At 36.0% G+C, this 22,611-nt stretch overlaps 3 protein-coding genes across 4 annotated transcripts in view; 2 read left to right on the top strand and 1 right to left on the bottom strand.

The window, feature by feature from the left end:
• Nucleotides 1–5,716, bottom strand: part of brd4 (bromodomain containing 4) — a 59,728-nt gene extending 54,012 nt beyond the window's left edge. Inside the window, exon 1 of the mRNA XM_051106314.1 lies at nt 5,574–5,716. The gene's annotated coding sequence lies outside the window, so the exon portion shown is untranslated. The remainder of the gene's footprint in view (nt 1–5,573) is intronic.
• Nucleotides 5,717–7,916: 2,200 nt separating this feature from the next.
• LOC127163217 (epoxide hydrolase 4) lies at nt 7,917–13,070 on the top strand. 2 transcript variants are annotated; one of them, XM_051106334.1, is made up of 7 exons: nt 7,917–8,287; nt 8,824–8,909; nt 9,161–9,318; nt 10,941–11,069; nt 11,192–11,295; nt 11,491–11,639; nt 11,722–13,070. In XM_051106334.1, exons 1-7 carry the CDS (start codon nt 7,943–7,945, stop codon nt 11,957–11,959), a joined length of 1,209 nt encoding a protein of 402 aa, XP_050962291.1. In that variant the 5' UTR covers nt 7,917–7,942; the 3' UTR covers nt 11,960–13,070. The 2 variants fall into 2 exon arrangements, with proteins under 2 accessions (XP_050962291.1, XP_050962292.1); XM_051106335.1 differs by lacking the exon at nt 7,917–8,287 and having other exon boundaries at nt 8,880–8,969.
• A 2,288-nt stretch (nt 13,071–15,358) lies between these two features.
• Nucleotides 15,359–19,288, top strand: lpar2a (lysophosphatidic acid receptor 2a). Its single transcript, XM_051106341.1, has 3 exons — nt 15,359–15,526; nt 15,965–16,886; nt 18,859–19,288. The coding sequence occupies exons 2-3, from the start codon at nt 16,145–16,147 to the stop codon at nt 19,191–19,193; spliced, it is 1,077 nt and encodes a 358-aa protein (XP_050962298.1). The 5' UTR covers nt 15,359–15,526; nt 15,965–16,144; the 3' UTR covers nt 19,194–19,288.
• The last annotated feature ends 3,323 nt before the right edge of the window (nt 19,289–22,611 follow it).

Genomic DNA, 22,611 nt, shown 5'->3' with positions numbered 1-22,611 from the left:
GATAGTCCAAAATCACTAACATTGACAAATTTCTACTGATTAATCGTGTCTACCGGTTTATCGCCCACCCTTACTTGTAACCGTAACCAAATACAGGAGAATTTGGCATCTGACTTACAGTGCAAAGAACAGTACTCCAGATACTATACACATACTGGAATGAAGCACAGATACAAGAAAATGTGCTTATCTTGTCTGCTATCCATTCACTCCTGCTCCCCCATTCAGAGGTCACATCCTAAATGAGGCCAGTGATGGAGTTGCTATGGCAACAAAAACTGTGAGGAGGGGAAAACAACCAGACATGCACACAGAGGCGTTCCACCCATCAACAGCTCAATTATACTCCGCAAGATCCTGTAAAGTTACGAGCAAACAGCAAACAAGTGGTCTGAAGACTCTGACCTAGAGACATGCGTACATATCTAACACTGTTTGTGTGTAACCTCCAGCATCTGGCCTGACCTCTGCCCTGCTATCTCTGTGCACTTTACGCTGCCTGAGGACTGTGTACACATAGCATGAAAGGTACAGAGGTTACAGTCCCTGTGTATTAGCAACACTAACATGAAACAAGTTACTTAATTGAGTGCAATACTGCCCGCCCACTTTTCAGTGTTGCAGGTTCCATATATATTTTTTCCATTCATTTCTCACAGGGATTTTAAAGTTTTCAGCTTTAAAACTTTTATTTAAAGCATAAAGTAGTTGTAAAACACAAAAAAAACAAAGGCACAAGACTGTCTACTTAAAAAGTTCTACAATCCCATGAACCATTGTCCATGACATAGGAATTAATTGATGGAAAAACTAGATTTAAAGTTGTTAATTATAGGGGTTGACCAATTATTGCTCCCAGCCAATTATCAACACGATATTAAGCATTTTTATGGTTATAAAATAATTTAAATGCATTTGAGGAAAGTTTTTGTCAGAGCCCTTGTTAACCTTAATTTTGACATTATTTTCATTTTTATACCAAACATATAAAACAGTTCACAATATCGGTTGTCTGTCTACTTGATTTGTTATAATCTTAAAAATTGTCCAAATTAAGTTCTTAGCAATGCATATTACTAATAAAAAAATTTAAGTTGAGATATATTTGTGGTAGACAATTTACAAAACATCTTCATGGAACATGATCTTTACTTAATAACCTAATGATTTTTGGCATAAAAGAAAAATCATTTTGACACATACAATGTATTTTTGGCTATTGCTACAAATATTCCCATGCTACTTAAGACAGGTTTTGTGGTTTTGGTGTCCAGGGTCACATAACGGTTGACCCCTAGTTGCTTATATATTTAGAAACAATGCTTTCAAAATATAAGCACATTTAAATATGTAAGTGCTTTGAAAATCAACAAAGTTGCATCATTTGCAGTGCTTCATGAAAGTAGGTGGAGCTTAGTGCACGTTTGGCGTGATTTGCTCTGTGATCGGTGGAATCATCGGTAATGTAGTTTTTTTTTTTTAACAGGGGCTCTGCTGTGACCTGATGGCTCTAACAAAAGGTCTGTCTTTAAAGGCTATCATTATATAGTTATCATTATTAGTTATCGTTAAAAATCGATTTCCCTATATTTTACACTTCCGGAGCCTGACTGTTGCACTGTATTAAGCCCATTTCATCATTAAACTCTGCTAAGGAATGAGATGTTCTCTGTCCTCTATAAAGATGACACACATTCACAGTGGCTGCCATGCAGAAGTGAGTCTTTAATTGGGGTGTTTCTTCAGGGGGCTGGTTAAGACACTTCTATTCGTTTGCAGGTGGTGACACAGTTGACTGAGCAAAAAAAAAAATCCTCACCCTCCAAGATGCAGATGCATTTGTTTCTTCATGGGAACAGATTTCCTCTGCAGTGAATGGGTGCCATCAGAACAAGTGTCCAAACAGCTGATAAAAACAACACAATAATGAACAAGTAATCCACATGACTCCAGTCCATCAATTAGCTGTGTGTTTGTAAGAAACAAATCCATCATTAAGGCATTTTAACTTTAAACCATTACTTCTGACTAAAACATTCTAAAATTTAGCTTTAATTCATATTTGTTTACAACTGTGTTGACTTAAACTGTGTTTGATCTGAACATATTTCTCTCCTGAATCAGTTTTTTATTTTTTTGAAAAAAAGCAATATTATGCATTATGCCTATTTTGGCTAAAAGCATGGATTTGACATTTAAAATTATGGATTTGTTTCTTACTGATGGATTGGAATCATGTGGACTACTTGTGGATTATTGTTTTTATCAGCTGTTTGGACTCTCATTCTAACGGCACCCATTCACTGTGAAGAATCCATTGGTGAGCAAGTGACGTAATGCTAAATTGCTCCAAATCAGGTCTGATGAAATCTGTTCCATTCTGATCTTGGATGGCATGAGAGTACCATCCAGATCAGAAGTGAGTACATTTTCAAACTACTTTTTAAGTATGTTGATCTCATCAAAACTAGATAAAGAAGAAAAGTCGATGACGTTACTTAATCAGGCCCTGCCGTTTTACCACAATTCCAAATTCATTCCAACTTTAATCAAACAACAAAAGACAAGGTTAAATCCACTCACTGCTCTTGACTTAACTAGCATTCCAAATTTCATTTGTATCTTTGTCGTAAGGCTGGGCGAGCCGATCACACTGTACACACGTGGCTACTGTACAAACATATGGCTAACAAGTCAGCATGATCTGCGTGTCTCTGTGTGAATGAATGGTTTGGTTTCGTCTGATACACAAACTAAAACATGTGATGCTCACAGCGTCTCAGCATCCGCGTTTCAATAAAAGACTGATCACATGAACTTCATCTCCAAAGCTTCTCTGAGAGTAGTTTCATTTGAGAAACACTACTGTATAATACAGAAATATTACTATTGAACACTAAAATACACTGCTAAATGTAATACTACTACTAATAAGGAATATCATACAACTAAAACATTTTCAGCTGTTTTATATAGTTCTGCTGTGCAGCATCTTAGGACAAAAAATAAAAATATATTGTTTTGTTGTAAATTTTTGATGAATTATTATTATCCAAAATAAATAAATAAAACAACTCAGGGAAAAAATGAAATGCATTTCCTGTGACTCTAAATTAAAAAGTAACTGACTCCTTGTAGTTATGTTTACATATATTCTCAAAGGCTGATACACATGCAGAAAGCATTTGCCTTCCATTAATGGTACATGAATATCACGGTAAAATATCAATATAGTACGATACGGAAAGAAAACGTTTGTTGACAATATTTTTGGCCATATCGCCCAGCCCTATTTTGTCCTATTGTTCATAAATTGCTCATGTTTTCATTTTTAATAAAAACAAAAGCTCAAAAATAACTAATAAAATCATGAGTACAAGTTGTGTTAAAATTTAAAAATGCAATAAAAAATGCATTTAAAAAAAAAAAAAATGCACATAATGAACCTGGACCATAAAACCAGTCTTAAGCAGCACCGGTATATTTGTAGTAATAGCCAACAATACATTGTACGGGTCAAAAACATTGTTTTTTCTTTACGCCAAAAATCATTAGGATATTAAGTAAAGATCATGTTCCATGAAGATATTTTGTAAATTTCCCCACTGTAAATATATTAAAACTTAATTTTTGTTTAGTAATATGCATTACCAAGTACTTAATTTGGACAACGTTAAAGGCAGTTTTCTCAATATTTTGAATTTTTTTTGCACCCTAAGATTCCAGATTTTCAAATCCCTGCCAAATGTTGTCATATCCCAACAAACCATAAATCAATAGAAGGCTTATTTATTCAGCTTTCAAATTATGTATAAATCTCAATTTCAAAATATTTACCCTTAATACTGGTTTTGTGGTCTAGGGTTACATAAAGTAAATGTAGCATCAATGCAAGTATATTTTCCACAAAATACTGGAAATTACTGCTATAAGACAGTCAGTTTTAATCGGAAAAAACACAAAAGAAAAATTCTGAAAATCTACACAAAGAGCAAAATGGGAAACAACTTAGTGTACTCACCTGGCTCGGTTTTAAAAGCCATTGTAACATTTCAATTCTCTAATAGCAACCCTCTAACAAAAACGCACAGGGAAAGCTGTCAATCACAAAGTTGTCTGCAACACAACAAACCCCATTTGCCTTCCTTAATACAATTTTCAGTCACAAGCTGAACGCAAGTGTACCTGACACTGATTCAACTCGAAGACCAACATAACGATATATGTACTTTGGTAGGCGACTAAAATCACCAGTGACAAACAAATGACTTAATACCAGGAAACCTGTCAGTCATTCAACAGCTGTCAATCACATAGCTATGATGATGTCAGATAACACACAGACCGCGAAGATTTGCTTCGCACACAAGTTTAGGTAAACAACAAAGAGTGTTTACTTAATGTACATGTATTATCTAAACCTGTGCTTAAGTAGACATATCTAATATTTCTGCTACAAAGCGGAGGATTCACACGAAGGAAATCTGAGCGCAAACCGAAAGCGCTACGAGGCTAATAACACCGCTGACATAAGGTCCAAACTGATGCCTTTTAAAACAAAATACACTTTAGTTTCAAAAACTGTAGCGTTAATAAAAACAAAAAGATGCATTTCAAATATCACTAGTGACTCTCGCACATTTTTAAAATATAATATAAAGGTTGTGCGTTTCTCCGTTACACGGAGGAGCACCACAAAATGGCGACTGCGGGCAGCTCAGACGAGTCCTTATGCTCAAAGTCGCTAAAACACCGAGGGCCACACCGTTATAGTCCCGTTCAACGGGTTCATATACACTCAAAACATTTGTTTAGAAACCCCAATGCGGTTGAGATACAGTAACAGGCATTAAAAGCGGGAGAACGAGCTGCACATTTCCTCATACCCGCTATCAGTGCTAACGGTGTATGACACGGACTCGTCCGGCGTCGTGTACGTATCACAGTGTGTGTATGCGTGCAATCAAAACACACACACTCTCACCCCAAAGCGTGAAACAACCACGGCCCGCGATTAATACACATCTGTCAATGTCAAACGCTTGAAACGAGCGCAGATCTCATGAACCCGACTTAATTAATCTGACCGTGCGTAAAGTGTACGCGCATTCTCATACAATTCTACGTCAAATCCTCCAGCATTCCCGCACAGGGAAACGTGAGATTTTCGCGCAGCGCGGCCGTCAAGCTGCGCAGAGCTGGGATGCGATGCTGTGCTAGCACTGGACAGCAAACGGCCTAATGCTAATAAACAACCCCAGAGCCGTACATTACCCGCTTTCTTTGACGCACACGCGTTGTAGAAGGGGTAATTCGGCGCTAAAACACCAAGGCAGCCAGCCCAAGAGCGAAATAATATCCAAACTGACCCGTTATCATGAATGAGTTTGTCTTTCCTAGCTGCTAGCGTTAGCACTCGGCGACACACAGGCCGCTTTCACCGCGCACACCAGACAATCGTTTCAGCGCTGATTAGCGCGCTTGACCGTTGCACGAAACGACGCAACACATGCTGGGAGCTTTAATACGAAAAAAACGCTTTGCATGAGTGTAAAGGCTGCTTGTTTATTTACCTTCTTTATTTTGTTGTGAGGGCGCGCGGGCTCTTTCTCTCCCACAATCCAGAACAAACAGCTCGAGACGTCGATGACGTCATGCGCGCGGAGGACGCACAGGACGTGAGGACAGCGAGCGCTGCTGTCACACGTGTGAAAGATCACTTAAAACCGCTCAGCTCTGATCTCTTCCGTTTGCCGTTTGATCGGTGTTATTTAAACGACGCTGGCTAAAAATAACTGCAATAAAAGTACGTGGTGAAATAGTACGATTTTTAAAAAAGAACATAAGAAATCTTTATGTTTTCTCATTTTCGTGAATTTCAAGTCTACTGTTTTTAAAAAAGTACTTTAAAAATATCTATCTACACTACGCCTAATGTTTTTTTTTTTTTTAAGAAGTTTCTTCTGCCCACCAAGTCAGCATTTATTTGATCCAAAGTACAGCAAAAACAGTACATTTTTTGAAATATTTCAGCTATTTAGAACAACTGTTTTCTATTTGAATATATTTTAAAATGTAATTTTGTTTCTGTGATTTCAAAGCTGAATTTTTAGCATCTTCACCCCAGTCACATGATTCTTCAGAAATCATTTGCTGCTCAAAAAACATTTATTATTATTATTATTATTATTATTATTATTATTGTTATAAAAACAGCTAAATAGTTTTTTCAGGTTTCTTTCATGAATAAAAAGTTCAGAACAGCATTTATCTGAAATAGAAATATTTTGTAACATTATAAATGTCTTTTTGATCAATTTAAAGCATCCTTGATAAATAAAAGTATTAATTTCTATAATAATAAATTCATAATACTTTCTATAATTCATAATTTTTTTTGTAATGTATGAAGTTTTTGGAATGTTTTTTGTTGGCGCGGCAACACATGTATATATGTGTATTAGTTTGTTTTAAATTATGTTTTGTTCGAAATAAAATGAAATGAAATAATAATAATAATAATAATTGTACTGGCTGGTATAATGTATAATGATACAAAACTTTTATCTCAGATAAATGCTGACCTTTGGATCTTTCAGTTCATCAAAGAATCCTGAAAAATGTGCTTAATTTTAATTAGTTTATTGGTAGTAATAATAGTAATAATAATAAATGTTTCTTGAACAGCAAATCAGCATATTAGAATGATTTATGATGGATCATGTGACACTGAAGACTGAAGTAATGATGCTGAAAATCAAGCTTTGATCAAAGGAATAAATTACATTTCAAAATATTTTCAAATAGAAAGCAGCTATTTTAGATAGTAAACAGGAGTTGATCCCACTTAAGGCATCAAAACAAGTAAGGGGTCATAAAAAAACTTTACTTTAAAGCATAACGTGCATTTATGAAGATTACATTTGAAAGCTCTGACTGATTTTAAATTGTAATTTTGGCTGCCCCTGCAATGTGTCATAACATAAACATTAGGCCTTCCTGAGCAGTTGAAGTAAATATATAGAAAATCAAGCTTATTTAAGGACCTGAATTTATTGCATGGGGCAAAATCATTGTGTAAATGTCTGCAATGGAAGTGAAAGAAGAGATTTCATTTGCAAGAGAATGCACCATGAACCATGGAAAGAGAACAAATAGGGTGGATTTTACTACTTGGTGTAAAAGAACAGTTTGTTTAGATTTGTTGGGCATGATATTTTAAGGTTAAATGAACATTTTAACACCCATGATAATTTATATAAGGTAAAGTGGGGCCTAATCTCAAAATAATACATTTTATTGTATAATTACAAGATATGTATCATTGCCACAACAGATGAAAGATTTGAGAAACATGGAAGCCTTACATGATATGTATAAAATACACTCTTTTCTGCAGGTTCGCATTAATACTTGTCACCTTTAAGTCCAATTTTGCCAAGAAGTAGGCTACTGATCAAACATCCGTAGTATTTGGACAGAAACAACCCTGCTGGAAAAATAACAATAATAATAATAATAGAAACCATCACAGAAATACAGATGGTTTCCACTACAAATACCATAACAAACCATCAACTTTAAACCATTAAAAATGGTTTTCCATAGTATGTTTTGGCACCTATTCTATTAGGAATTAGTGGTTTTAACAAGCCACCAATAGAAGGCGACCAATTACAGTAGAAAGCCACAGGGTGCAGTACAGTTTCCATTAAAACCAATACAAGTCCCATTATAACCAGTAAAACCATTACACATTTTGTGATAGTGTCTACTTTTTTCCAGCAGGGAATGGACGTAATTAAGATTTTACCACTTTTGGTAACTAAAATAAATAATAAAATAATAAAAATAGGAATATAAATACACAATTAAAAAGGCTATCAGATGATTTATTTGTGGTATAAAAATAGCTCAGTGACAGTTGTTTCCACACAGTCACATGGGGTTTATTTTGAAAGGTGAACTTCTTCAGAGACAAGGGACATTAGTTACACAGAGCCTGTGTCTGTATATCTCTCTGGTTATTCAAATTACCACAGTTATGAGCAACTCTTTGATGCACTTACTTTTATTACCAACACGACTAAGCTTATGGATTCTCTCTTTAGTATATTACATTCTCGTGTACGGCACAGCTGGAATCACTGCTTGTTTGGTTTTGATCCGAATCGCCTTGACTGGATTTAGGGATCCATATGGAACTTTTCAATGGAACGTCCGAAAGAAACCGCCAGACTGCCTTAAAGACCCTGCACTTGGTGACCACGCGTATCTGAAGGGCAGGGTGAGAGCATTCATAATGAAAAACACAAACAGTTGTTTATTTGATGTCTTTGTCAAAAGTAATATTTACGAGGTCATTAGATACACATGAAACTTTTATTGGACTAAGAAAAATACTATTTCAGTCTTTCAAATTCAAAATGTAATTTACTTCAATTTGTTACCGTTTCTTTGTAATTATCTATGACATGTATTAGCAATGTTTGAGTGAAATTGAAAGTAGGCTAAATCATTATTTTTCTCAGTATTCGTTCTGTAGTTAGAAAGGTGAATGAAGGGCTAAATAATGATCGTCCATATCTTGTGTTCTTGCGCCACCTGTGTTTAGACATAGAACACGACGTTTGTCTTCCTTCACATTCCTTTGTCTTTAATGAAATCACGCTTTGCAGCTTGACATACTTGACATTTATTTATTTCGAATCTTTCTAAAATATTGATTTAAGATTGCTGGAATAGTAATCGAATAGAGAATTATGTGTGTATTTAGTCAAGTCATAACCTCCAATAATTTGACTTCGTTTTGTCCCCCCATAGAGCTCAGGCTTGAGGTTTCATTATGTATCCAAAGGAGACCACAGAAAGCCCCTAATGTTGTTTCTTCATGGTTTCCCAGAGAACTGGTTACTTCCTCCTTCATTTTTTTAAATTTTCTGATTTTTTTATGTTGTAGATGTGATGCAGTAAGTTTTGTAAAGTGCGTTTCTGCATGTTGTTTTCTATACAGACATTTCAGATCATGTTAGTGATTATTCCTTTATTATATCAGAATGTTGTTGTGATGTTGATATATTATAGTGTACAGCTTTAGGTTTATATAAAATGTATAATATAATTTTATATGACTAAATAATGGTCTATGTATGACCTGCAGGTACTCCTGGCGTTATCAATTACAGGAATTCAGTAGTCATTACCACACGGTGGCGCTAGATCTGCGTGGCTGTGGAGATTCTGACGCGCCCGACCAGCTGGAGGAATATTCACTGGAGACGCTTTTATATGACATCAGAGACACCATCGATGAACTGGGTACTTATGACTATATCACATATGAATAATAGCGGCTCTTGACCATAAATTTATGTTGGGCACGTTCTGGGTCATATCGCAGGTTTTATGATTAACCATGATTAACTGCTAATAGCAGTTCTACATTTAAATGACTAAACACATGCAGGACACTTTTGGCAGAGGTCTAGTGTCTTTGCGTAATTCAGCCTGAGTGTGGCGCTTTAATAGTGATTAGCATCCTCTACATACATAATGCTTACATAGAATCTTGGATAGTTAAATGGATAGTTTAGGCAAAAATGAACATTCTGTCATCATTTGCTCACTTTTAAGTTGTTCCAAACCTGTATGAGTTTCTTCTGTTAAGCACAAAAGAAGATGTTTTCAAGAATTTTGGTAGCCAAACAGTTGACGGTAAAATACTATGGAAGTCAATGACTACCGTCAACTCTTTGGTTACCAAAATTCTTCTAAATATTTTCTATTGTGCTTATGGAAAAAATACTATGGAAGTCAATGGCTACCGTCAACTGTTTGGTCACCAAAATGTTCAAAATATTTTCTGTTGCACTTATGGAAAAAATACTATGGAAGTCAACGGCTACCGTCAACTGTTTGGTTACCAAAATGTTCAAAATATTCTCTATTGCACTTATGGAAAAAATACTATGGAAGTCAATGGCTACCGTCAACCCTTTGGTTACCAAAATGTTCAAAATATTTTCTGTTGCACTTATGGAAAAAATACTATGGAAGTCAACGGCTACCGTCAACTGTTTGGTTACCAAAATTTTCAAAATATTTTCTATTGCACTTATGGAAAAAATACTATGGAAGTCAACGGCTACCGTCAACTGTTTGGTTACCAAAATTTTCAAAATATTTTCTATTGCACTTATGGAAAAAATACTATGGAAGTCAACGGCTACCGTCAACTGTTTGGTTACCAAAATTTTCAAAATATTTTCTGTTGCACTTATGGAAAAAATACTATGGAAGTCAACGGCTACCGTCAACTGTTTGGTTACCAAAATGTTCAAAATATTTTCTGTTGCACTTATGGAAAAAATACTATGGAAGTCAATGGCTACCATCAACTGGTTGCCAAAATTCTTCAAAATATTTTATTTATTGTTTTTTGGTTAAAAATTCTATGGAAGTCAATGGCTACCATCAACTGGTTGCCAAAATTCTTCAAAATATTTTATTTATTGTTTTTTGGTTAAAAATTCTATGGAAGTCAATGGCTACCGTCAACTGTTTGGTTACCAAAATTCTTCAAAAGTTTTTCTTTAACTGAACTCTAACTGAAGAAACTAACTGATACTGATAAATGAGAAATTTTCATTTTTGCGTGACCTATTCTTTTAATGTATTTATTGTGCTTGAATATTGATTTAGAATTTTACAAGTTGTGGAAAAATTCAGGAGAGTAAAACAAAGCCACGTCAATTCTTACAATTAGAAGTAACCATAAGCACTGGGTTATATACTAAACACACACAGACAAACTATTTGATTATCTTTTTATTAGTTGTTTTTAACAACCCCCCTCCTCCCCATACAGAAGTTCCACGGCTGAATGTGAACCAGTTTTGCCTCAGTCAGTCAACCACTGGAATGAATGTATTTAATTACAGGTCACACAAGTTGCATATTGGTGGGCCATGACTGGGGTGGGATGCTGGCGTGGCATTATGCACTGGAGAGACCAGACATGGTGCAACATCTCATTGTCATGAACGCCCCTCATCCTGCCTCATGGCTGGGTAAGTGTATACTAAGAATTTCCAGACGGCGCATCATTTCATTTGTTTTTCAACACAACTCTTACTCTGAACCGAAACATATGTGGACACAGACAATTGATACTCATTTCTGTAAAACCCAGACGCAGTTCTGAGGAGACCCTCTCAGCTGTTGCGTTCAGGACACGCCTGCTTCTTCCAGTTACCAGTGTTGCCCGAAATAGTTTTGTCTCTTGAGGATTTTAAGGTAGCGTGAATACTTTTAACCATTAACACATTAAGCCTCCCAAATGTCTGAAACTATGGTTTCTGTTCTGACACTGCTATTACTGTAACAGGAAACACTGAGGACTTCCTGTCCTTTGAATTTGAGTATAACGGTGACAGTTCAGAAGTTGAACTGCTGATTCTCTGCAACTTTTTATTTGTCATGTGCGTGTAGTTAGTCCGAAGTCTATTTTGTGGCAAGAGTTTGGGCATCAGAAACAAATCCAGACGGCTGACTGAGACCCAGCTGGAGGGGTACCTATACCGGCTGTCCCAGCCCGGAGGACTCACAGGCCCTCTGAACTACTTTCGCTCTCTTCTGAGGTTTCAAATTAATCACACTTTCATTTCTGTGTTATTGCGCTATGTTGGTCTAAGTGGTTATGATGCACTCCTCTTTCCACAGTAACACTCTGTACAAGCATCAAGATGTCGGTGTGCCCTGCATGGTCATTTGGGGTGAGGCAGACAATGTACTGGTTGAGGGCATGTCTGGTGGAACGCGGCCTTATGTAAGGGGTCAGGTCGTCATTCACACTATTCCCGAATGCAGCCACTGGGTTCAGCAGGATCAACCTGAGAGAGTCAACAATCTCATATGGGACTTTGTTCTGGATAAAGATGTCATAAAACACACTCACTGATTGCCTTTGAGGAAATTAAGAAATTATTTTGAGTTATTAGCTCTAGCAAGGTTTCTGGTTTGTCTTAAATTAAGGAAAAATAAATAAATAATACATTAATTAATTAATTAATAAAAGGTTTGAGATTTGTTCAGTAAACTGTCTCACACAGACGAGGAAAAAAATGCTGTATAAATTATTATGTCAGGAAATATTCATAGGCATATGCAAAGTTTAATTATAAGTTCAACTTTTACCTTTTTTCCCAGTTTATTAGATATTAAAGCCTTTTATGAAATTTTCAGTTCAAGGATCTTTGACTAAAAGTGTAGCCTGTCTTGTTTTACAGTCTGTTTAAATTTAGTGTGACTAAATACCGTACAGCCATATCAAAATATCTAATGTGTTTTTTGTCTCAGTGTTCCTGTGATTATTGTTTGCATTTTAAATGCTAAGTGTGTTGACTTATCCCAACACTAGTGACAACAATGAACAAATTCTCCTTGAGAAAATCCCTGATTCTTGAGGAGGCTGTGTACTGCACATATGATTATAATACGTCACAGTTAAAAATAGTAGCCTTTAACAAAAAGCAGTTAACATTCTCTCAAGACCCTTTTCATTAGGCACTGCCAGCATTTATTTCTAATTATAGCTTATATTAATTTGAGTAGTTTGTTTCTCACAGAAAATGTGGTTTTGGTAAAATGAATATAGTGCATGGGTCAATCAGACTTCTTTTGAAATACTTTTGTAATACTTTTATGGTATTATTATGATCGTGGACAGTCTGAACGGCCATTCATTTTGTTTGTAAAAATCTGCTAAATTTATCTTTTTGTGTTTCATGTAAAAAAAATCTAAATGAACATAAATTTTGTGGTGAATGCTATAAGTATAGTCACAAAAACAAATTTTTAATCAACATCTTTGTGACTTTCGTTAAGTGTTCACCTCATATGGCAAGCTGTTACATTTATTCCTAACTAGTACAATAATGTTTTCCTATAGAGGGTTTGCACTTACGTCACAATGCGGCCATACTGGCGAAAGGATGTAAACAACAGCATGGACTGCACTTTGAATATACTTCTGAATACATTGTTCTGCTAATTTATCCTGTCTAAACCATGGAAAAATCAAGTTCAATTCAGTGGCATGTTTGCGTTCAGTCCCGTGATGTGAAGACACTCTATAGTGATGACAGGAAGCCATTATAAGAATCTATAATGTATAAATATATCCAAATAGTAACAAGTAACATTTAATTTTTACATTTTCGTTACTGAATTCCATTAGGATGAGTGGATTAGATATCAACTATTCAGTTTTGACGGTGTATTCCAACTGACTGTTCGCAAACAGCTTGACCATAACGTCGAATCGGTCATTCTGTCCAACAAACAATTCAGTTAGGAAGTTAGTTTAACCACGGAAGTTAGTTTTTCAGTGGTTGATCTAAAATATGTTCATTCCTGTTTTTTTTTCAGGTTTTAAAGAAGAAAAGATGAACAGTTCACGTGTCAATCCTTCTAAGGCTATACAGCGATCTGTCATGACACATTAAAAAGCCACAATGCTATTTTAAAGCATGTTTTAACGCTTGCTGTTTTGTAGAATGTCACAGTTATATATGATATGAGAACAGTAGGGCCTGTAGATAGGAAGTACAGGGGTTGGACAATAAAACTGAAACACCTGTTTTTTTAAAAACAATTAGTACGTTGTTGAGCCTTTTTGTGCCCAATGCAGCATCATTTCATCCTGGGAATGACAAATATAAGTCCTGCACAGTAGCCAGAAGGATTTTAAGCTATTCTCCTCTTGCAAAAAAAAAAAAAAAGTGGCCAGGTCACTACGTGATGCTGGCGTAGGAAAACTTTTCCTAACTCGCTCTTCCAAAACATCCCTCAATAATATTCAGATCTGGTGACTGTGCAGGCCATGGGAGATGTTCATCTTCATTTTCATGTTCATCAAACCACTCTGTCACCAGCCTTGTTGTGTGTATTGGTGCATTATCATCCTGATACAAGGCACTACTTTCAGGGTACAATGTTTGATCCATTGGGTGCACATAGTCAACCTTCACTCTCTGCTCTTACTGGTGCAGTGTGCAATCAGTGAAGATTGGCCACCAGGCTGTGCAAACATATCCATGAAACCTCCAACACTATATTGGCCAGTGTTTCAGTTTCATTGTCCAACCCCTGTATGTGTTATTTAATAAAAATATAATTATGTTTTCAGAATGACACAATTTTTTCCCAAACATAGTCGGTGGGGTAAAACGCCCCCAGCGAGCAATGGGCAATTACTGTAGTTACTCTGTTGTGAACATCAAATCCTTTGTTTTTCCATCAAATTAATTCTAACAAGTTGGTTGAATAAAAACGTGGATTTCATATTTAAAAATTACCTCAAGTTAACATCAGGTAGCTAGTTAGCTAGCCAGTTAGCATCAGCTAACAAAATGTTTCAAATAGGCCATTATAATTTTATAATTCATAATTATTGATTATATTCTTCTTAATTTTAAGCTAAAACTGCCTGTACTCTGATTTTGCTGTAAAAGTTTATAGCAAATAACTTTGTCAGACTGGGAGGTCATTTTACCCCACCCATGGGGGTAAAAGGTGGGGTAAAACACCCCCTTGGTACAAATTTAATTTTTATTAAAAATCTAATAACGTGAAAACTCTAGACATTTTGTCACTAAAATAACTTTTCTGTACACATTTAACTGTTGTTTCACCAAAAAAATTACACAGTCCACCCCAGCAGACACACAACGCCATCGGCCGACCAAAATTCAATGTAAATTCAACGTTTAGTGTCAACGTTAAATTGATGTCCAATACCAATGTCAGCTGACGTTGATCTTAACAGGAAACGTTGATTTTGTTGTTTTTAGGTTGTGTAACCAAAATCCAACATCAAGTCAGCGTCAAATTGACCTCAAATACTGACGTCAACACGATTTTCATTCTCAACCAAAATGCAACGTCTGTCCGACATCATGTCCAACGTCAACCTGACGTTATATAGACGTTATTAATTAAAAAGTCGGCATTCTGATAAAGTAGGCATTCTAAAATGTTACTAGTGTCTAATAAATGTGTATTATTGTATATTCATTTAGTAAATAAAAACTTTAATAGGTACTACTATCAAAACAGTACAAAGTACCGTCTATAGAAACTGACATGAAATCTGGCCGTTATCACATGGATTAAAGAATAAATGTGAAAACGGCTTGCCATACACTCCGTAGCAGATTTTGGGAAAATGAATTAGAACATCTACCTTCTGAATCTGTCACTAAACGTTTTGAACAATGGTCTCGCGTTCATTGGATCTTCTGGCGGTGAGGTCATCAAATCAGGTTTCAGGGAGGCGCGCAAGGGGATCTCGGCGGATCTCAGATCTCAGATCTCAGATCTCTTGTTCTTCACGCGAAGACTTCTCCACGAACTCCGCCAGATGAGCGTTTCCGGCGAGCGCCCGAGTGCCAAAACATCGACGCACGGCCAACTCTGAGCCGCTGTTATGTGGGTTTCCATCGTTTGCTCTGAAGCTCTGCCAACGGTAAGTGTCATTTTAGAAGAAAATAGCTGTTGTTGTTTTTGTCCTGACAACCGAGCCAAACTGTACAGTGAAACTTCATCTCTGCAGGGGCGAGAAAAGTCAGTGTGAGATAATGAGCTGATTTGCTGCGTCTAGTTTTCAGTGAATGTGCTTAGTAACCATAACCACAACTAATTTCATTTCTTGTTCTAGTTCTCGTTCTGTTGAGGTAACTTAACTCTGAAAACTCACGTGTACTCAAACAATAAACTATGCAGTTAGGATTGTAAAGGGGGGCTTAAACGTCATTAACCCCTTCGTTGACTTCTTGAAATCAGATCTAGCGTAATGTGTGTCTAATGATGACTAGTTGGTGTCCTTGTTAAAGATTAACCTGTTCACTTGTTGGACTTATAAGGACAGGTAATGTTGTTGTTCTCCCGTCTTCCTGTGTTTTAGGGTTGGAAAGCAATAAAAGACACGCCTTGTAAGCAGCAACATTGGCACGTTTTTGATATGTAAAACCATTATTTCAAATGGCGGCTGAGGACATCATCAGGATTACAGCATCAGGAATAACTGGCCAGACTGGCAACAACTAAACAGCTCAACTGATTTACTCGAACTACTTCTCTAATAATGTTATTTAACTCTACCTGTGAGGCTTATGGCAATCCAGTGGCCTTCTTCTACAACAACACTGGCAAGGCCATCACCCCGGCCTGGCGCACTCATGACTATTTCGTGATCGCTCTCGGGCTTCCGATTTGCGTCTGTATTATCCTTTCGAATATGTTGGTCATAGTGGCTATAATCATCAACCGACAGTTCCACTTCCCCATTTATTACTTACTGGGGAACATGGCGGCGGCGGACCTCTTCGCCGGCATTTCGTATTTCTACCTCGTGTTCCACACGGGGCCGTGGACCATTGAGCTGTCCATCCAGCAGTGGTTTGTTCGTGGAGCTTTGATCAACATGAGCCTGACTGCGTCAGTGGTCAACCTGTTGGCGGTGGCGGTGGAGCGCCATCAGACCATCTTCACCATGCAGCTCCACAGCACCATGACCAGGCGGCGTGTGGTGATGCTGATAGTCACCATCTGGTTGGTGGCCGTCTTCATGGGTTTGGTGCCCACCATGGGCTGGAACTGTATTTGCGACCTGTCTAGCTGCTGCACGGTAGCGCCGCTGTATTCCCGCAGCTTCCTGGTGTTCTGGGCCATCCTCAACCTCTTGGCCTTCTTTATCATGGTGGCCGTCTACACGCACATCTTCATCTACGTCCGCCGCCGGAACCAACAGATGTCGCCGCACACAGACCAGCCCTCGAACAACCAGACTGTTATCAGCCTCATGAAGACCATGTCCATGATTCTGGGTAAGACCTTGACTCTTATGTAGACTAAGATTACTGCTTGACTGAGTGAAAGTTTAGTTTTCTGTTTTGGAAACTTGTTTGAGAATTGACAAAAATGTCGTCTTTAACTCCAACTCTGTGGTGAAGTACTGTTACCTTGTTTTTGGGGAAAACAAAACAAGTCTGTCAACTCCAAAACAAGTTTACCAAACCGGTTTGCGCCTGGTTATTTTGTACCTTGAGCTGGAAGCAGTTAATTTAGTTGCCCTAAGATTGACCCTAATATGCAGTGAAAGAAATGCATTGACTGAGCACATGGTGCTATTGTGAGTAAATATGCATAGAATCACATGCAAATTATACATTGTAGTTAAACTAACAAGTATAAAATATCTTAAAAATGAGAGCCCACGACACAATTTACATTCAAAGAATGTTGCGACCAATAAAAAATAAAGCGCAAACTTAAGGAATGGCCGGTCATAATAATCTTATCAGATAATTTAATCTTTTTATGACAAGGAAACGTTCTGTTCAGGGTGTATCATCAACTAATGATTCCTATTAAAAAAAAAAATTCTTTACTGTAATCACTATTATAAATTCTTTGTATACCTAAAGTATTTTTTGAATATACACTACCAGTCAAAAGTTTTTAAACTGTAAGATTTGTAATGTTTTTTTTTTTAAATAGAAGTCTGCATTTATTTGATCCAAAGTACAGCACAAACAGTAATATTGTAAACTGTTTTTTACTATTTAAAATAACCTTTTCTATTTGAGTGTTTTAAAATGTAATTTATTCCTGTGATTTCAAGGCTGAATTTTTAGTATCATTACTCCAGTCATATGATCCTTCAGAATATGATCCTTTTTGCAGCTCAGAAAATATTTACTATTATTATTGTTGAAAACAGCCAAGTAGATTTTTTTTCAGGTTTCTTTGATGAATAGAAAGTTCTTAAGAACAGAATTTATCTGAAATAGAAATATTTTGTAACATTATAAATGTCTTAAAAAAAAAAAAAAAGTAAAATAAATAAATAAATATATAAAAAATTACACAGTTCCAAGCTTTCAGTGTATAATGTTACGTTTTATTTCAGATAAATGCTGATCTTTGGATTTTTTTTTAATCATCAAACAAACTTGAAAAACATCTACTAAGCTGTTTTCAACATAATAATAATAATAATAATAATAATAATAATAATAATAAATGTTTTTTTAAGCAGCAAATCAGCATATTAGAATGATTTCTAAAGGGAGTAATGATGCTAAAAATCAGCTTTGAAATCACAGGAATGATTTACATTTTAAAATATATTTAAATAGAAAACAGAAAACTATTTTTAAATAGTAAAAAATATTTAAAAATGTTACTGTTTTGCTGTATTTTGGATCAAATAAATGCAGGCTTGATGAGCAAATGTCTCACCAAGCCTGCAAAAAAACATTAAAAATATTTGAAAAAAGCTGAATTTTCAGCATGGTCAGTGTCACATGATCCTTCAGAAATCATTCTAATATGCTGATTTGCTGCTAAAGAAACATTCTTATTATGTTGAAATATTGAAAACAAATGGCATTAATGTTGTGGAAACCACAATACATTTTTTTCAGGATTCTTTGAACAGAAAGCTCAAAAGAACAGAATTGTTTGAAATGGAAATCTTTTGTAACATTATAAACATCTTTACTGCCACTTTTTTAAAAATCAAATTTAATGTATTCTTTTTTTGAATTGTTAAATTGCAATTGTTGAAAATGCTACATTTTGTGCACAGTTTTATGCATGCGTGTTGTCTAATTCTCATCTTGTTTGCTGTATAATTCCATTATCACGGTGTGGTTCAGCGTTTACTGTATATAGAACATTTTGCAAGATGATGCATTTGCATGCTGTGGTGGCTTGCACCTCGTAAACCAAACCATACCCTTTCCTGCACTCAAGTCTTTTTTTATTTTTTCATTCTGTCACCTTTCTCTGCAGGTGCCTTTGTGATCTGTTGGACGCCTGGTCTGGTGATTCTGCTGCTGGACGGTCTCAGTTGCACCGCGTGTGACGTTCTCAAATATGAAAAGTACTGCCTGGTTCTGGCCGAGTGTAACTCTCTGGTGAACCCCATCATCTACTCGTTACGGGACACGGACATGAGGACCACCTACAAACGCATTCTCTGCTTCCCTTGGAGAAGAATGCGCCAGCGTGAGGGGCCTTCTGGCATCCGCTTTGAGCCTGTGAAAACAGGGGCACCCCTGGAGAAAAACAGCAATAACTCCACCACTTTAGAGCCCGTTTCTTCACAAAGCCTATTGTCTTCATAGAAAAAGTATTTCTCAGTGTAAATAAATGACTTTGTATTTGCTCAGTGAAATGATCACAGCTTGTACAAAGAGTAAATAATACTTCATTTTTGATAGCTTGTTTTGGTACATGTTTTTGTCTCTCTTTGACAATAGATGTATTAGGGCTCTTTTGTGTCGGTTAGTTACGAGGCACAGGCAGCTTCGCTGCTCACAGGAAGTTTTTCTTTTCCCAAAGCGCAAACGTTAATATTCATAAAACGGCCTTTTTGGGCCATTCTGTTTTTTTGGGAATGAGATCAGAAACTGAAAAATACCAAGTCTAAAGCTGACAACATTTTGCTGCTATTATTTTTCAAACAAACCACACTTTTTAAACAAATTTTAAAGTGCCCATATTATGGCTACTTGAACACATTTGCATGATTTAAACTTCAAAATATTTTTTTTTTCACACTGTACATTCCTGCAGCACTTCTTTTCATCCTCTGTGTGTTTAAAGGGAACCTATTATGCAAAATCCACTTTTACATGGTGTTTGCCTATAAAAGCGTCTTATTAATGTGTAAACAGCCGTCTTACAAAGATAAAAATAATCCACCCACTCCTTATTTTTTTAATTCCCATTAAACCAAACGTCATTAGATATGCAGTTTTGATTCTCAAAGCAGTGTGATGTCACATTGTTTAGGCCCCGCCCACAGCGGCTGACTGATAGTCCTCCATTGCAATAGTTTCCGTCCTCAGCGAGCTGTCTTCAGTTGTACGCTGTCCTTTATTTTACAAGCAGCTGTAACGTCAACTATGTCTCGTGAGCAATCCCGGTGTTCTGTGTTTGGATGCAAGACCGAACATAAGAATCTTTATTTTCTGAGCCTCTGAGCCACTGAGGACGCAGTAGATTACTTTAATTTTTGAAGGTAATGCGCCTCAAAATCCACCTAAATACATTAATGTCTACACAAATCATTTAACTTCAGACCTATTTGTGAATGTCATGTCGTTATAGCGCTTAGCTAATGTTTTAACGGTATTTGTGTGCGTACGTTAGCAAAATATTTTAATTGATCAGCGCTGCGCTATAACTTCACGCTGTTCCACTTTTGGTGTGTTTGGCTTCCTATACACTCTTAAAACTAAAGGTTCTTTATTGGCATTGATGGTTCCCTGAAGAATCTTGAACATCCATGGAAACTTTCAAATGCAGAAAAGGTTCTTTATAATGGAAAAAGGTTAAAAAACTGGAAAAACAGTTTATTGCTATAGGTATGTAAAGCTACACCCTCTTCTGAAGACGGGGCGGGAATATGCAGCTCATTTGCATTTAAAGTGATGCACACCACTGTTATAATAGATGTTATTTAGATGTTATAATAAATGATCTGTGGGGTATTTTGAGCTGAAACTTTATAGACATGTTCTGGAGACACCCAAGACCCAATATTACACCTTGTAAAAAAATGGGCATAATAGGTGCCCTTTAAACTCACTTTTATGAGGCACCAATCTGCTCCGATTAGTCAACCACCTAAAGCTTATCGGAAAAGTAATGTCCCGTACTTCAATCAGGTTTCAGCTGTAAACAGTATTATATATATGGTAACTGCCACAGACACTGTTTTTGCCCTCATTAAGAAAAACACCCCTAACATCCCCTCAACATAGGAAATCACTTACACAACTGTTGTTTCATTGCAGGTCAGTAGGTAGACATGTAAAAAGCTTTCCCGTAGCTTCATAAAACTACTACCTTTTTGGACCTTGAACATGTCAGTTGCGTTGGTGTCTGTGCAAGGTCAGAAAGCTCTTGGATTTCATCAAACATATGTTAATTTTTTGTTAAGTTTTGTCAAAGATGAAATGTCTTACAGGTTTGTAACGACATGAGGGTGAGAAATTAATGACAGAATTTCCATTTTAGTGAGAACCATCACTAACAAGCATCTGTCAGTGGGGTATGACAACTTGTTTTCCCTTTGAATTAAATAGATTTCTGGGTAACTATGAAGCCTGTATTTATAATACATTATAAGGGTATTCCTAAGGCATTATAATGAATGCATAATGCATTATAAAAAACCTTATAATATGTTGTATCATAAGAACAGTTTTAATGTATTATAATATTTATTTATTTGTGGTTATAGCTTATAAGAGTGTGATGATTTATAACACACAATGAACACGTTGCATCCACTTGCATCCATTATACTTCTCAAAGTTATAACGTATTACAAGTCTCATATTTTGCCATGTTACTTATGCTATTTTACTTAAAGCAGACAAAGACCACTTATAAGTAGTAGTAATAATAATAATTTTGTTCTCAAACAGCCATATGATCAGGTATCAGATCAGATAAATGTATAATATGACAAATTTGCTTTGAACTTTTTATCGTAATATCATTATGTTGATGGTAACCTTTTATTCTAACACTATTTTGATGGTTCCCCAACAGACACTGATTATAAGTAACTTTGCAAGTATGTGAACCTTTCACCTACCCTAACCTTAACCTAAGTCTCCTAATACTCTAAGGAGTGTTGCTTATAGTCAGTAGACTAAGGGGACCATCAAAATAATATATAGCCTTATATATAGAGAGAGACATCAGTTGGTGTGTGTGTATGTATGTATGTATATATGTATGTATATGTATACAAAACATCTTTATATATACATATACATACACACACACACCTAACCACTCACAAGATGTAGACTTAATATGGTGTTCTTTGTGTGTTATAAATAATTATTCCCCTAAAAGTTATAACTACAAATTATAATGTATTATAATTGTTGTTATGATGTGATGATTACTTTATTTATTATATAGTATATTATACAGTTTTTTATAACCTATTATGCATAATGCCTTAAGAATACCCTTATAATGTATTATAAATACAAGCTTTATAGAAAGTGTTACCGATTTTTCTATTTTCTAGTATTTTTTTTTTTTTTATGTAAAACATTTGCACTGGAAAACAAGACAAGTAGTGAGGAAGAACATCGCTTTGCCAGTGTGATCAGAAGTTATTTTCATATTCTGATACCATATAGTTCTACCTGCAGAAACCCTTATAATATTAAAGGAGAAAAATTACAGATAATGTACTCACCCCCTTGTCATCCAAGATGTTCATGTCTTTTTTTCTTCAGTTGTAAAGAAATTGTTTTTTGAGGAAAACATTTCAGGAATGTTCTCCATGTAGTGGACTTCAATGGTGCCCACGAGTTTGAACTTCCAAAATGCAGTTTGAATGCAGCTTCAAAGGGCTCTGAATGATCCAAGCCTAGGAAGAAGGCTCTTATCTAGCAAAAAAAAAAACAAGTTATATACTTTTTAACCTCAAATTTTCTTCTTGTCTAGCTCTGCATGAACTCAGGAACTGCGTATTCCAGTTCAATACAGTTAGGGTATGTCAAAAAA

Source organism: Labeo rohita, chromosome 3 (genome assembly GCF_022985175.1).
Source record: "Labeo rohita strain BAU-BD-2019 chromosome 3, IGBB_LRoh.1.0, whole genome shotgun sequence".
Classification (NCBI taxonomy): Eukaryota; Metazoa; Chordata; class Actinopteri; order Cypriniformes; family Cyprinidae; genus Labeo; species Labeo rohita.
This window is presented reverse-complemented; position numbering and strand designations above follow the sequence as displayed.

Coding starts and splice junctions, on each gene's coding strand:
- LOC127163217 (XM_051106334.1), top strand. CDS start 7,943: ATGGGGTTTATTTTGAAAGGTGAACTTCTTCAGAGACAAGGGACATTA. Junction 11,296..11,490: donor TGTCTCTTGAGGATTTTAAG/GTAGCGTGAATA, acceptor ATGTGCGTGTAG/TTAGTCCGAAGTCTATTTTG. Junction 11,640..11,721: donor TACTTTCGCTCTCTTCTGAG/GTTTCAAATTAA, acceptor CTCTTTCCACAG/TAACACTCTGTACAAGCATC.
- lpar2a (XM_051106341.1), top strand. CDS start 16,145: ATGTTATTTAACTCTACCTGTGAGGCTTATGGCAATCCAGTGGCCTTC. Junction 16,887..18,858: donor GACCATGTCCATGATTCTGG/GTAAGACCTTGA, acceptor CTTTCTCTGCAG/GTGCCTTTGTGATCTGTTGG.